Below are 16,630 nucleotides of genomic sequence, written 5' to 3'. Positions count from 1 at the left end.
GCCTAATTATGACCTCGCTCTGTGTTAATTGGAGATCAGTGCATGCTTTCTAATAGTGCAGCTCTGAAGCATAGCAGCGTTTTCTCCTCCATACTTTACACATTTATTCTCCATTTTCCCCACTTCTCTCTAGCTCCTTTCCCTGGTATCCTGAATTTCATTTTCCCACTCATTTACATTATTTCTGTACACTTTTCTTTTATGCTTTGGTTTTTTCCTGTTATGAACAGTGAAGACTGTTCCTTACTCTTTTTTGCCATACCATGTAGGAAGCACAGCATGAAAGATTTTGAAGCAAGGATGACAGTTATTATTCGAGAAAATGAAGGTTGCAGAAGGTACACAATGGCTCCCTGCTTTATGTTTGCAACTTAAGAAATACAGTAAATGAAAACCCATATTTACCAAGCTGGTAAATTGGAAGTAAACATTTACACATAAGCAATATTTATTTTATATTTAGATTCCTCTCACTTTGGGTCCCTTTGGATGCTATAAATGAATTGCATTTACAAAAGAGATTTTCATGTAATTTTTTTTATTGAAGTATAGTTGATTTACAGTGTTTTGTTAGTTTCTGGTGTACAGTGCAGTGATTCAGTTTCCATGTAATTTTTTAAATTGAGAGAAAATGCCAGATGAGAGGATGCATGTTGATATTCCCTCTAGGCCCTATTTCCCTTAATATTTTTGCCTTATTTCTTGCCTCTGTGTCTGATTTTGCACTAATACCAAGGAGATGTCATTTGAGAACTGAGACCCAGTCTGAGGGATGGAAACATGGATGTGCTAAGAGGAATCAGCTGGCTGAGCAGGAAAACAAAAGTGAAAGTTGGGAGTAAAAAGTTCTCTTCCAGATTTGCAATTCTGTCCTTAAGGAAGAAAATGAAGTTGATTGAATGCCCCAGCACTGCCCTGCAGCTGCCCTGGACATAAGGGCATTTGATGGGGCCCGTGTCATGAATTGCTCCATATTGTGAGACATAAATAAAGCTCTCATATCGGGTGACTTACTTCTGTCATGTTAAGTCCAGGTTTCCTCCTTTTCTTCCTGTGTGGTTCAGCCCGTTCTCTTCCCAGTGCTGTCTTTTCAAGGTACAACAAGTGGTCAGCAAGCCAAACCTAGCTCTTTATCAGTTGCTAAGGGGTAGGAAACAGCCCCTCAGTCCTCAGATCTCAATGTTAGTAGCTTCAAAGACAGGATGGTGCAAATGGCAGTGCTTTGATCACAGCCTATGTAAAGGCAGTAAAATAGAGAAAATGTAAGTGTTCTAGCCTTCTTGTACCCTGTAAATTATTCAGTCTCTCTTTGTGGAAAATATGTTAATGCTCATTGAAAGACTGTTTTGACATTTAGTACCAAATCACAGCAGAACCATTAAAATTGTCCCAAATTTATCTCACCCTCCTTCCTTTTCTCCCTCAACATTTTTTTTTCGGTCTAAAAGATTTAATCAGTTTTTATGGGGCTCCACTGTGTGTCAAGCAAAGTGCTTTAGAAAGTTACAGTTTCGTTAGTCTTGACGAATCACGGCTTCCAAGGGGATGCTTCTAAATGGACTGTATTCTCTTTCTGCCAAACTCCAGTGTTGGTCACCAGGGAGAAGGGGAGATGCGTAAATATTGATTTTCAAGATGAAAAGAGTACCCAAAGGACCGACCAAAGGAAGCCATACTCCTGAGTGCCCTGTGGGTTCATGACCTAGTTTGTTTCCCTGACCTCCACCTCCCATCAGCAGTCCAGGGAGTCCACTATCTGCTTACAAGACAGTCCAGGATGCAGTGGAGTTGATGGATATTACTGATAAAGAAGAAGTTATATCCTAATGTTTTGACTAAATAGAGCCCAGGTTTCAGCAGGTCATCATATGCAGAATAGAGAATATTATAGGGCATCTTCCATGCTCTCCAGAGTAAAGAAGGGGTGGGGAAGGCTCCTGGGAGGGGTCTTGAAAGGTTGAGATACACACTGCAAAGCAGGGCAAATGGCATTTTTATGCGTTTGCTGGGGCGTGGTGTGGGTGAAGGAAGCTTTAAAAGGGAAAGGTAAACATTTGCTGGAGTCTTTGGTATTGAACTTAAAGCCACGCCTTTGTTCCAGTTTTATAAGGTAATGGATGGCAGGAAAAGCTATAAAGCTGGAGTTAATTCATATATAGAAGGAATAATCTTTGGAAACCATCTCATCCAAGCTACCTACGGCTTGATCTTTTGTTAGAATGTGGAGTATACATGGTTTCTGGCCTGAATTCTGCTGAGGGCTCTGTAACTCACATGTATCAACTGTTGTGTGTATACAGAGACTGAGATCGCATACTTGGATTTCACAGACTGATGTGTGTGTGTGTGTGTGTGTGTGTGTGTACCATGGCTAGTATTTATTCAGTGATTACCATATACCAGGCACTCTGCCAGGTGCTTTATATACCTTATGCAATATTCATACTTTAAGTGGATATCATTTTTCATTTAAATAATGGAGAGGTTGAAGTCCAGAGATCTTACACAGCGAATGCACAGCAGAGCTGGGATTCCCACCCTGGGAATGTCTGTCTGAAGCATGTGCTCTTTCCATAGTGCCTTTTCGTCTTGGGAGGAGGTAGTCATAGTATCTTCTGTATTATCTGTGGCAAAGGCGCAGTCATCCCCTCCAAGCAGCTTGCCTGCTGTACATCACGTGCTGGGCCAGGCAGTGGGAATTTACAGACACACCAGCCAAGCAGAGTGTCTGCCGCTCTCAGAGGACATTTTGGCTGGGCCGAGAACTCAGACATATCTGTAAATGACTGTAATATGAGGAAGAAAGTGACAAAGACTGTAATGAAAACAGAATTAAAGGGCCAGGAAAGTTCTGGAGAGGGAGATAGCCCTGTTTTTTATTTTTTTAATCACAACATAAAAAGATTTATTTTCTTGAGCACAAATAAGCATCCACCTACTAGATTAGTAGCCTGGAGCTTTTTGGTAACTATTTTTTTAAACCATTTTTAAAATTGAAGTAGAGTTGAGTTACCATGTTGTGTTAGTTTCAGGTGTACAGCAAAGTGATTCAGTTATATATATATATATATATATATATATATATTCTTTTTTCAGATTCTTTTCCATTATAGGTTATTAGAAGATATATAACTCCCTGTGTTATACAGTAGGTCCTTGTAGGTTATCTATTTTATATATAGTAGCGTGTATATGTTAATCCCAAACTCCTAATTCATCCCTCCCCTGCCCCCCACCCCGCCCCCCCTCTGCCATCCCCTTTGGTAACCATAAGTTTGTTTTTCATGTCTGTGAGTCTATTTCGGTTTTGTAAATAAGTTCATTTTTTAATTTGTTTTTATTTTTATAAAACATTTCTATTAAGTTTTCTATTTAAAAAATTTTTCCCAACTTCTTGTGTAAAAAATTGCAAATGAAAAGTTGAAAGAATAATACAGGTCTTACCACATACCCTTCACCTAGATTGACTCATTGTCAGTCTTTTGCCAGATTTGCTTTCTCTTCTCTCTCTCTCTCTCTCTCTCACACACACACACACACACACACACACACACACTTTTCTCTACTAAAGACTTCAGCACGTAGAGAGGGCGCCGTTCTGTGGGATCAGGGAAGGCTCGAGGGAGGGTGTGGCACGGGAGGGAGTTGTGTCTTAAGGGTCGGGTGGAATTTAGACGAGTGTGGGTTGGAAAGGGGAGCCAGGTGGAAGGACGGGGCACTCAAAGGTGCAGAGACTGGCCGCAGAAGAAGAGCTGGGAGTGGTGGAGCTCGGGAGAGAATTTCGAGTGGGCTGTAAGGAGGGGAGGAGAGACGCCAGGAGAAGGGGTGAGATGCCGCGGAGAGAATTGGAGGGTGGGCGAAAGAGGGTCAAGGTGGGAACTTTAGACCCACCCATTTAGGGGAGGTAGGGGAAGAGGAACCAGAGAAGGAAAGGGTGGTCGGGAAGGAGAGGACAGAAGGATGGGGAGAGGAGGAAGTGGCCAGTGAAATGGGTGTTGTAGGCAGTGGTTTCTCGCAGCCTGAGCCCCCACAAACAGCAGCAGCAGCAACTTGGGAAATTGTTAGAAACGCAGGTGCTAGGACCTCCGACCTCAGACCTACTGAACTGGAAACGCCAAGGGGGCAGAGTCTTAACATGTTGTAACAGGACCTCCTGGTTGCATACCCCTGCTTATAAGGATGCTACTGAGAGGGCTGATCCGGAAGAAAGCAATCTCGGTAGAATAGTGAAGTCCTAAGTCAGATTCAAAATAGTCGGTGACATGGCCTTTACTTACAGCGGGGGATTTATATGTGCTCATGTTGAAAGCGTGCATTGCAGCATCGTTTACAAGATGAAAAGACTAGAAACAGCCTCATGGTAAAGACATTGTTATTCCATAATCATGGTTCTTTTAAAAAAGAAAAAGAAAGAGCTGTCTTCAAAATATCTTGTCAAGTGGAGAAAGCAGGCTGCAGAACTGTGTGTTTACTGTGCTACCATTTGTATAGAAAAGAAAAGGATATGAATTTGCATAGCTTGTTTCTAGAAGGATGCACAAGAAAGTGTGAAGGATACTCAAGAAGCTGTTGGTAGGGGAACAATGCTGGTGGGGGAGGGGGTGTGGTTTCCATGTTTGCCCTTTTGAACTTTGTGCTAGATTCAGATATTACGAACTCCAAACAAGTTTTAAGTATTAAACATGAACAAAAAAAGGTTTAAAATAATAACAAATGATCAGAAATTTGAGTGAGTGTCTCTTTCAGTCTCCGCGTAAATTCTTCCTCCCACTGAGAGCTCATTATTTATGAAACAGGCCAACCCATTGTTACACAATGTCCAAATTTTTCCTTGTCCTGAGGTGCTGTTTCTCAAGACCTGTTCAGGTGACAGAGCTGAGTGGCAGAGACTGGCCATTGGCAGAACAATGAAGGTTCCGCCCGAGAGAGTTCGCCCTTGCTCTCTCCCCACCAAAGGCTATGATTCTCCCCCTTGAAAGTGTCCCACAGAGATAGATTTTATGTTTTAAAAATCAATTCACCTTCATAAGATATCTCTCTATTCGAGTTCTGTGAATATAACTAATCTACTTTGGAATCATTTGGGGAGAACATCACAAAATGCCTTGAGAGAGAGTCCGGACAGGAAGCTCTTAGAGTAGTCTGGTAGGAAGGAGAGCTTGAACTGGGGGCCAGGGGGACGCTGAGGAAGCGAGCCTCGTGGCACAGTTGGGGAGGTAATTTGGATGGGGCTTCGTGGACTGTGCTGTGGGCCTGAGGAGGAGCTTGGAGTCAGAGAGTAGGGCTGGCTGGGTGACCGGGCATCTGAGAAGATGGAGATCATGGTGGGCACAGGAAGCTGCCATAGATTCGTAGCACTTTACAGTTTAAAAACGTGATCTCAGGGGCTTCCCTGGTGGCGCAGTGGTTGGCAGTCCGCGTGCCGATGCAGGGGACACGGGTTCGTGCCCCGGTCCGGGAAGATCCCACGTGCCGCGGAGCGGCTGGGCCCGTGAGCCATGGCCGCTGAGCCTGCGCGTCCAGAGCCTGTGCTCCGCAACGGGAGAGGCCACAACAGTGAGAGGCCCGCGTACTGCAAAAAAAAACAAAAAACAAAACAAAAAACGTGATCTCATTTTAAAGTGTCACAGTAGCAAGCTAGGGATTGTTATACCTATTTAAAAGATGAGGCAAATGAGGCCCAGAAAGGTACAATTAGTCCAAGGCCATAGTGTCAGGATTTGCACCAGGGACATAATTTTGAGTCTCCTGTACCTTTTTTATTCTTGCTGTGCTTTCTCTCATTTCGCCCTCCAGCTTCATAGAACGCTCTTTCCTCTTATAAAACTTCTCCTGTGAGTTGATCCCATTTAATCCCTGCTTCCAGGGCTCTTAGCTCCCACAGAGCCTCCTTCCGTAGCCTTATGTTCATCCTCTCCTGCTGTGCGAACACCTTGTCCATCCTGGAAGAACACCTGTGCGTGGCCCTGTTGCCCGTGTTCCTGCCCAGCCTCCTGCCTCTGCCAGACTCCCCAGCCGAGGTTCTCCCTCTCCATTTGGTGTCCTGGCTGCCTCGCCCCAGCAGTCTAGCTTCCTGTCCTTCCCTCCAGGAGTCTGGCCTCCAGAAGGGGCGCAGACCCTCTACTTCTGATCCTGATGGTCTTTTCTTAGTGCTCACTCTGTCCTCTTGGTAACTTGGATGTTGGATACTGGGGCCACAGTTCTATCTGCCCTTGGCCTCAGTGATACACCCTTGACCTCATCAAGTGTTCCTGACCTGATCACAGTGATGCAAGCATCTTGGTTGGCCTCTTCTCTCCCCAACGACCCCCTCTGAGCCTCCCACTAGGCTGGTCTCTTCCCTCTTTTGAGAGCCAGGATTCACTTTCTTCTCCTCCATCTCTCTTTTTTCTAGCTCAGGACACCTATAGGAAATCTTCCCTTGTTGAGCTCTCTCCTTTTTTTCAAGTTCTTACAGTACGTACAGCCTGAGATATTCAACTTAGTTCCTACTTCTATACACCCCACCAGTGTATTGAGAGATGTTATATCTCCCCTCTTCCTTGACGGCAGGGCCCTACCATAGATTTCTATATCTCCTGTAGCATCTGTATGTAGCATCTTCAGTAGCGTATATACATGTATCAATACATACATGCATATGTACATACATACATTCATACTGATTATATAATTGGTGCTTGACTTGTGTTTGTTGATATACAGATAGATAACATTTTTTTGAGGATAAATGTGGTCAGAGCAGCTAACTCTGCTGTATTATCTTGACAACTTCAGCTACACAGAGCAGTCCTGACTCTTAGGATGTTTTGCTTATGAAAGCAAGAACATGGAAAAAGAGGGAAATGTGTATTTAGAAAAGTAATTTTCTCTTAATTCGTTGGACAGATATTTGTTGAGTATCTCCCATGGGCCTGGCACTGGGAGTAGAGTGGGCTTGAGGCAGACAAGGGCCCTCCTCTTATGTGTTTAGAGTCGCATGGAGCAGACAGATAATTAAGCACTAAACAGAGAAACAAGATAAATCCAAATAATGTTCAGTCCTATGAGGCAACCAGAAAAGAGAAGCACGGTAGGGCATGTGCTACTCGTCACGGGCAGAGGTGGGAGAAGGAGGACAAAGACAGCTCTAGATGGCCAAGGTGGGGATTGCTGAAGAGTTGATGTTGGACTGAAACCTGAACGAGAAGAAGGAGCGGGCAGTGATGATCCTGGGGGCAGCCTTGGAGGTAGAGGGCACAGCACATAGCAAAGACCGGCAACGGCGAACAAGCTGGGCATATTCTGGCAATGGAGAATATTGAGTACTAAAGGAATATGGAAAATGTGGTAGACTATGTGAGTAAGCCGAAAGTGTATCTGTGCACACCCACAGTATCTGTAGGAGAAAATGAAGAAATCTATTCTCAGGTTTTAAATCATTCCCTAAAGGAGCTATATCTATATAATGGAGGTGTCAGGAAATCTAGGAGTTTCTTAGATCCTCAACAAAATTGCAAACTCTCTGAGGGCAGGGAATCTCAGTATTCTTGTGTCCCACCTCGTAGCATGATGCCAGGCACAGAGAGAAGATATTTGATGAATTAACGCATGGAGAAAATGAATAATTGCCCAAGACTGAGATTTCATATGTTAATATTATTTACTTTTAGTTTGTCTTTGTCTCAATTTAGCTTTGCATTTGTACCAAATGCAATCATATAAATGGGAAAAAATGCTGAAATGTGAGAAAACCATCTATAAGGTCTTTAATAATTCTAAGAACCAGAAAGAAAATAGAGTATGGAAACTGGCAAGAGCACACTTAACGTATTAATATATTGTTTGCATTTTACAGTGAAAATGCTGATTTCTTGCGATATGCCATGTCTGTAATTTGGAGGCTAATGTGTGTGCAATTTCTTGTAAAAGAGCTCTTAAGAGTCTCAACCTTAGGAAATAAGTAGCTTTCTTAGGTTCTAATCAGAGGATCTTCTTGAAAATACAAATTGCAATTGTTTAAAGAGGAAAATAAACAACTTCCATCAAATCATGGGCCTTATGATTTTTAAAATCCCAAACTGCTTTGTAAATCAAGATTGGCCTATTTGTTTTAATGGCAAGCTCTCAGAAAAACTCTTGGGAGTTAATAATCAAGTTAATGCAGCAATTCTAAAGCCCATTAATCTGTATTTGTTTTGTTTTTTTTTTAAATATCTTTATTGGGGTATAATTGCTTTACAGTGGTGTGTTAGTTTCTGCTTTATAACAAAGTGAATCAGTTATACATATACATTTGTTCCCATATCTCTTCCCTCTTGTGTCTCCCTCCCTCCCACCCTCCCTATCCCACCCCTCTAGGTGGTCACAAAGCACCGAGCTGATCTCCCTGTGCTATGCGGCTGCTTCCCACTAGCTATCTACCTTACGTTTGGTAGTGTATATATGTCCATGCCACTCTCTCGCTTTGTCACAGCTCACCCTTCCCATATCCTCAAGTCCGTTCTCTAGTAGGTCTGTGTCTTTATTCCTGTCTTACCCCTAGGTTCTTCATGACATTTTTTTTTTCTTAAATTCCATATATATGTGTTAGCAAGAAAAAGACAAATACTGTGTTTGTTTTAATAAATCTTACTACGCACATAATGCACAACTGAGAGGTATTATAACCTGGGTAAAGTCACTTTTCTTGTGTAGGAACTACAAAGTGGGAATTGCAATTCACGTGTCAAAAAATGATTTTATTAAAAATTATCAGTTTTCATGAGACTGCCTCTATTTCTGGAATACAAATGCTCTTTCTATCTGAATCAGTCTTTGAACCAATGACAAAATTAAAATTGTATCTATTATCTGCCTGGATACACCTGATTCAATTAAAATTTTTCTAAAAAATAAATTATGTGCTGTAAGAATTATAGGAAAATAACATTCATAACTCTTGGTTGGCAGACCAATTGTTCATGGCATTTCTTTACATAATTAGGGCTTCTACTAAAGTTAAAAAGAACTTTCTGTGCTTGACATTTGGATGAACATTGGTGAGGGAAAGCATACCTTTTCCCTAAGTTTCTGTAATACACATTTACAAACAGTGCTTTGTAGATAAACTTCCAAGAAATTTGTTTTCACATTTGCCTGCTGGGTATAGAGCCCAGACATGGTTGGGTTTGCAAGATGAAACAAATGAATGCTTATCAGTCCCAACCCGAGGTTTTAGTTAATGTCCTTCCATGCCTTCCCAACCCCCGCAATTGCAGTTAAAGTTCAACCATTCAGGTTTTAAGTGCAGCACAGCGAGACTGTGATTGATACCATCAGGCACATAGACTGTGCTTTGCTATTGGGTCAGACAGCCAGGCAAGAAGAAAGCAGTGCCAACCCTATTATAAAATCCCTGCTCGTTAGGGTAACTCTGGGAGCTTGGCAACACAGTGTAGCAGAGAAGGCAGATTCTCGTGTTGTTTACTTTTTATGGAATTAGGATGCCATGAAGCAAAGAAGGCCCACTGGATCTTCTTCTAAGGGCCTTTCTCCATTACGAGGACCTAAGTCTAAGTGTCTCCTAGTGGTAGAGTCCAGTGTGTAGACCTTGTCTACTGGATGGCTGATCGTTACAGCTCCTCCAAGGAGGATTTCGTGTATGTATTGTAGGATATTGCCAGTAAGCCTCTGTTATTTCAGTGGATCTGTCCTGCTCAAGTGACCCTTATAAAAACACATGTTCCATCAGCTAAGCTTTCTTAATTGAGACTTGGAGCTGACAAGGCCACAATTAATATTGCTTCCTGCCTGTCTGAGTGTATGTTCACTGTGAGTGACGTATGGATGTATCAGTAAGCCCAACCATGAATCCTATTAGCTTAGGAAATACAGAACACTTTTCTCTTCTGGCTTCTGCAGGACTAGGCAGGCTTTATGAGGGTGAGGAAAAAAAACTAGTCTGGTTGAGGACCCTGTGGATTACAATCACCAACATGTTGGAAGATTTCTACATGAAATACGTAGCCCTAGGTAGGGACAACCACGTCATTTGATCCCAGAGTGATCATTTGATTTGCTGACATAAAGCTGTATTTATTTATAGCTTCTGGCCAAGATAACCCAATTGTCAATAATGACAATAAAAATAAAAGAAGTCAAGTGTTCCCAGAAAAGTATGCTTTTATTTTTTGACCTAATGATCGGGGTTTAATGAAGCTCTTGTAATCTTTAGAGCACCATCGTGTTGTCTTTCTTTCCCATCTAGCCTCCAACTTCTGTGATTGCAGGGACCATAATTGGTGCATCTGTGCTAGTAACTAGCACAGTCTCAGGGACGTGGTAGATACTTAAAAATATCTGTGGCATGAATGAATGTTCTCTGCAGTTGGGGCATCTGCAGGAGCAGTAGACAGCATTTTCTGTCGACTTTTACCCTGGAAGTTCGGTAGGAGAAACAGGCATAAGAAACATGGCGTATTCTTTCTGAGCGGTCTTCATCACTCAGCTCTCCTAAATCATTTGACATTTGCGTCTGTAGTTACTCTTTGTCTTTACCATTCCTAAATAATAAACAGATATTTATGGAATCCCTGGTCTTAGCCCAGTGTCTCTGTGGGTTTTGTATTTCACTTGTGTCCTCCAAGTTCAGTGCTCTGTTCTGTGTTCTCATGGCCTCTGTACTCATCTCTCTCAGGGGAGCCCTGACCACCCTGTGTTGGTCATTGCTGGATTACTCATTGGCCTTCCCCTTGGACTGTCAGCTTCACGAGGCTGGGATCTACTTTCTTCTGTATCCCCAGTTTCTAATTGTTTGACCTACTGTGGACTTGTGTTGATATTTATGGAAGGAATGATTAAAGAAATGAATGAATAAAATGACCGTATTCGATGTTAGATCATCTTTAGGCACTCATTTTCAGATGCAGCTGGAGAAGTGAGGTCCTGTGGCATGGTGTCCATAGTTGTGATTAGCATGTCGCTGAAACCTGTATCTGGCCTTGACTGCTATTGATGTGGTGCCTTGCTAATGTGTTTCTCATCTCCAAGTAAGGGGCTCAAAAATTAAATGATTAAAATGACCTTTATATAGATATAGCACTAAAAATGAGAGATCTGGTTGTATAAATTACCAAAGGTCTACAGGCATAGGACTTAAAATGAATTAGGTCAGAAGTTTGAATGGCCTTTAAAATGCAGCTCATGGCAGTGGCTCTTTGCTTTCTGCAGGGTTCTTCTCTGGGGTGTTGCTGTGATACGAAAGGCTTCAGGTCAAGGGTTTGAAGGTGAATAAAAATTCCAAGGGGATGAAGTAAAACAAGAGTCAGATAATACATCCAATGAAATGGTTTTCAGGATAAGTAACTGTAGAGTTTTAAAACAGTGAGTTTAAAGTTTTCTGTTAAATAGAAGTAATACATATGGTATTAAATGGAAATACTATCAAGGATATAATATAGTATGCCTGTTTTTTCCCAGAGACTGCCTCTTACTATTCATGTAGTTACCGCATAAGTCTGGGTGCTGTCCTCATATCCCTAGTCCGTGATAAATCAACTTTAAATGGTATATATTGACATCTACACACTATAGAAAAGGAGGATAAATTTAGTCGTTTGTACTTCTCCTTCTATTCCTGCCAGTATTTCGTAATAAAATTATTATTTTTAGTTCTGTTGGGCAGTGCTATAACCTTTAATTATTTGCTTGAGTTTCCATTTTTTCGGATTCATGTCATTTTTGTTGTCTTTCTTGCTATCTCATGATGTAAGATGAGGACGCTGGTGACTTTACTACCTGTCCTTCCTCCTGTTCCGTGTCTTACCTCTGCCAGCCCTGCTTTTACTTTTTCACTAACATGAAAGTGTCTTAGTATTTATATTCTGTTCTTCAGGGAGGGATTTAAAGATGATTTAAAGGGAAAATTGAAAACCAAAGACAAGAAGTGACTTGCCTGAGGTCCGCTTAATGTTAGAGTTGGGACTAAAACCTGGGGCTTTTGACTCCCAATCTAGTGGGCTTTCTAGATAAACTCGTTGACCTCATTCATCAGATGTGTACTGAATGCTTATTCTCTGCCAGGCATTACATTAAGTACCAGTAATACAAAAATAATAAGAAATTCTCTCAAGTCTCATACTGTCATACAAACAGGAAAGACAGATGTGTAAACAAATAACTATGTTTCAGTGCAATAAGGTGCAAAGGAAGGTGCTGTGTAGCTTTCTTTTTTTTTTTAATCTCACAGTCAGAGATTAGAGAAATTGATATAATTATTAGAAGGGACAGCTTTAATACATTGAGGAGACAGCATTTTACCCAGCTAACTTACGCATGTTTGAAAAATAAGTGAGACTTTGCTAATATAGTTAAAGAGAAGTAATTTAAATTGTCTGTTTCGAGACTAAGTATAAAAGAAAAATTTTTATAAATTTATAACTATAAATTATATAAGAAATCATGTTATATGTGTTTAATAAGTTTTTATGTGAGAATATCCAGATATTCTTCAGTTGTCCTTATAGGTTTATTTAATATTTTGACTTTAAGTCTAAGCGTTATGCATTTTTTTTAAATAGATCTTTTTTATGGTGACTTGTGAACTTGTTCCTTTCTTTCTTCCTCCCTCAGATTTTCATCACTGTGAATTGCCTCAGTACAGATTTCTCCTCCCAAAAAGGAGTGAAAGGACTTCCTTTGATGATTCAGATTGATACCTACAGTTATAATAATCGTAGCAATAAACCCATTCATAGAGCTTATTGCCAGATCAAGGTCTTCTGCGACAAAGTGAGTAAAGATGACAGTTTGTCATAAAGGTATTTTTGTTATTAGATATTGCTTTAATGACATTTCCCCCTTGTCACCTTCTCTTGTCTAGTGGTGTCAAAATAATCACTTACTAATCACAGTGGGAGTGGTAATCTTTCATTCTCAGTTCCTATTAGATATCTAGGGAGTCATCAATCAACTGTATTTTTTCTTTTCAGTCAATCATTCTACCACTAATTTAATGACTGATTGACATTGCACCGTGCTATGAGTCTGATTCAGTTAGATAACTGAAATAATAGATTGTTTTTAGTGGATATACAGATCCTGTCCCAGAACATATCGATGTAACCGCTATTAATTTATGGGTTAATTGGGGTCTCAGCTAGAGCCTTTTGGATGGAAATGGCACCTCTAAAATAAGTTCATTAGCAAACATGCTTCAGCAGAAGATGTCGTTTTTGAATCTTTTTGAAACCCCTCATAAAAGACAGAGCAATTAAAATGGCAAAGATTAAAATCCCGTGATTATGTGACAAGAGACGCTTACAAAATCCCAAGTGTGAATGGGACCAAGCATCAACAATTTCAAGGCCTGTGTGATGTCGGCATCGTGAGAGAGAGTAGTGGGCCCGCTTGATGACCAAAGAACAGGGAACCTACCAAAGTGGCCCATGGTACCAGAGAGAGAAGTGGGCCATCAGAGGACAGTATGTGAAACTAGGGTGGGAGGGGATGGATTGTACAGACTTCAATTTACTGGTGGGTGCAAGGGGACAGAACATTGAAGTGTTCTGGGCTCTATAAACTCCGGAAAGTTATAAATTGAAGCTCCCTGGTAGGATAAAATCCTGCTCTGAGAAGAGGCTGCTGGGAGTAGAATCCAAGTTGACTTGAACAAAAACAAAAACAAAGGTTCAAAGGAAAGAGAAGTTCCAAATAAAAAGGAAGAGGGGAAAAGATACAGAGTAGGCAGATCTCAGGAAATACAGGACTATTTTCTTTTATCACTTTGTGAACACAACTGAAGCAGGAGCATGAGAGCCATGAAGCTAAAAGAATTATCCTAGTTCTCTCATTTCACTTAGAAATGACCAGCAGAAAAGAAAAACAGTTGAATCCCGTACAGTCTCATGAAAAAAATAATTAAGATCAGACTGACTTCCTGTGGACAGTGGATGCGTGCCAGAAAGACATGCCCACAAAACAGGTGAAACCTATAGCCTAATGTTCCAAAAATGGGCTTAAAATTAACATAATTTTGAAATTAACAAAATCATGGACATTATAAAGAGCAACATAAATCACAGTTTGAAAAACTTAGACATGAGGTGTTCGGAGAACAGAATGATTTGAAAAGAGATATGGTAGAATTCAGGAAAGAATTTAGAAGTAAAAGATTAAAATATTTCAGAAGAAAAGACTACACTACAAGCAACACAAGAGTGAATAAGAAAAGAGAATGCCTTAATAGAAATACAAGTTGGAAAACAGCAAATTCTTAAAAATCAGAAGAAATGAAGAAACAATTAAGAGAAAATAATAGATATAGAAGAGAGGTAAAGACGATCCAAGAGACATATAATATGTATCTTTCAGGAAGAAAGCTAAAACAATGGAACAGAAGAAATGCTAAAAATGATAAATCAGGAAAAGTTAAAATAAAAAGTATACATTTTTAAATGGGCTACCATGCATCTGGGAAAGTTGACCCAGGATGACTTTAAAAATATTCTTTGAGGGCTTCCCTGGTGGCGCAGTGGTCGAGAATCTGCCTGCTAATGCAGGGGACACGGGTTCGAGCCCTGGTCTGGGAAGATCCCACATGCCGCGGAGCAACTGGGCCCCTGAGCTACAACTACTGAGCCTGCGCGTCTGGAGCCTGTACTCCGCAACAAGAGAGGCCGCGATAGTGAGAGGCCCACACACCGCGATGAAGAGTGGCCCCCGCTTGCCACAACTAGAGAAAGTCCTTGCACAGAAACGAAGACCCAACACAGCCAAAAATAAATAAATTAATTTTTTTAAAAAAAGTAACAAATGTTCAAGTACAATTGGTGTCTTTAAAAAAAAATTCTTTGAGCATCTAAGAAAAATAAAATAGACAATGAGTCATTTATTTTTTTAAACTAATTTTTACTGGAGTATATAGTTGATTCACAATGTTGTGTTAGTTCCAGGTGCACAGCAAAGTGAATCAGCCATACACATGCATATATCCACTCTTTTCCAGACTCTCCTCTCATATAGGCTACTACGGAGCACTGAGCAGAGTTCCCTGTGCTACACAGTAGGTCCCTATTAGCCATCTATTTTATAGTAGATAAGGAGTCATTTATAAGGAAACTTTTACCATCAAACTTTTCAACAGCAACACCCTGTCAGAAGACAATGATATTTAAAGCAATCAAATAAAGAAAATGTGAGCCAAGGATTTTATATCCAGCCAAGCTGACTTTCAATTATAAAGATGACAGGCAAAAGCAAAACAAAATAAAACAAAGAAATAAGACCACCAACGAACAAACAAGCAATCAAAAAATCCAGGGAATATTTCTTCTTGAGGAATCTATTAAAGAACAAGCTTTAGACACCAGTATGACTGTAAAGACATTGATAAAAGGGCTGATGGTGAGCATTATGTGTATATTTACCTTGGATCTAATTCTAAAGGATGGGAAAGACAGTAATGGCAATGTGATATGTTCTGACAGTGTAGACATAGTACAATTATTTAAAAATTGGGTAGGGTGGGGAGAGAATATGAAAAATAGAATAAGGTGGCAACTGCTTATAGGTGTTAACTGGACGTAAAAGGGTGAGTTCAGATAGGTCCCGGGGAGAGGAGAGGAAGCGGAAAAAGAGGTTAGTGGCTAATTCAGAATTGCCAGCACTCTTAAAGGTGCTACAGTCAGATGTAGATCAAAGATCTACCACGCCATTAAAATGTCCGAGTTGTAGTTTAGCAGAGATAGAGAGTAGGAAGAAGTGGGCCTCTGTGAACAGAGGCAGAGACGGTCATGAGAAAAGAGAAGGAAACACATTAACTAGAACTGCACTGAGTTTAGGGACATGTGGCATAGCAGTGCCTCTAAAATCTCGATAGCCTTTCAGGTCATAATGACTTCAGTTAGTGCTACTCGTCAGAGCAGCACAGCCCTCTCGGGGACAGTTAGGCAGCCCCCACGATACAGAGGAGACACAGTTAAGTCAGTAAGACACGGTTGTCGTGTAGAAGAGAAACCTGCCAGCGAGCACAAGTAACTCTCCAGAGTCACACGGTGAAAAAGTAGAGGAGCTGGATGCAAATCCACATCTGATTCCAAACTCATACTCCTTATATCTTTAATTCAGCATATTAAACATTAAGAAAGCGTTTTCAAAGGACGTACAACGTGGAATTTTTAAACTACATGTGGGAGAACGTTTAAACAATTTGAATTCCTTATTTTATTCCAGAAGTTTCAAGGGAGATGGTAGAATCCCCCTCAGTGAATCTCCTTCTTGGAAGGGACGAGAAAGATTAGGATCAAGGAGAAAGGGAGGGAAGGATTGAATGGAGGCCCTGGGCAATCCATTTACCTTTATGTCATAGTTGGAATTGAAAGTAAGAAAGAGAGGGCTTAAGGGATACTCATATAATTATTTTTTTTCCAGTGTTGAGGTCATAAATACTAAAAATCAAAACAAAGCAAAAATGCAGAATACATAGAGTTGTATTGTTCACCTGTGCCCTAGAATGAGAGGGACTCTAAGAAACTAGTGACGTAAAGAGTTTCTAGTGGGTAGTTTTTAGTTTACGTTTCCCAATGTTGAGTGTTAGGAAACTCATTAGGAAGAAATCTCATGGGACAAGCAGGGTGTATTAACCTTAACTGCTATTAATTTTTCTGATAAG

The 16,630-nt window shown here is 40.7% G+C and overlaps 1 protein-coding gene across 6 annotated transcripts in view; it reads left to right on the top strand.

Moving 5' to 3' along the window:
• Positions 1–16,630, top strand: part of GRHL2 (grainyhead like transcription factor 2) — a 164,004-nt gene that overhangs the window by 109,834 nt on the left and 37,540 nt on the right. For all 6 annotated transcript variants that reach the window (XM_089898846.1, XM_089898845.1, XM_089898844.1 and 3 more), the window contains one exon: positions 12,592–12,750. In XM_089898846.1, the coding sequence (XP_089754972.1) occupies positions 12,592–12,750 (159 nt within the window). The remainder of the gene's footprint in view (positions 1–12,591; positions 12,751–16,630) is intronic.

The sequence above is a fragment of the Delphinapterus leucas genome, chromosome 17 (assembly GCF_059928025.1).
Source record: "Delphinapterus leucas isolate spDelLeu-1000000601 "Yukka" chromosome 17, BTC_Dleu_Yukka2, whole genome shotgun sequence".
NCBI classification, from domain to species: domain Eukaryota; kingdom Metazoa; phylum Chordata; class Mammalia; order Artiodactyla; family Monodontidae; genus Delphinapterus; species Delphinapterus leucas.
Note: the sequence above shows the minus strand (reverse complement) of the source record. Positions and strands in the feature narration are given on the sequence as shown.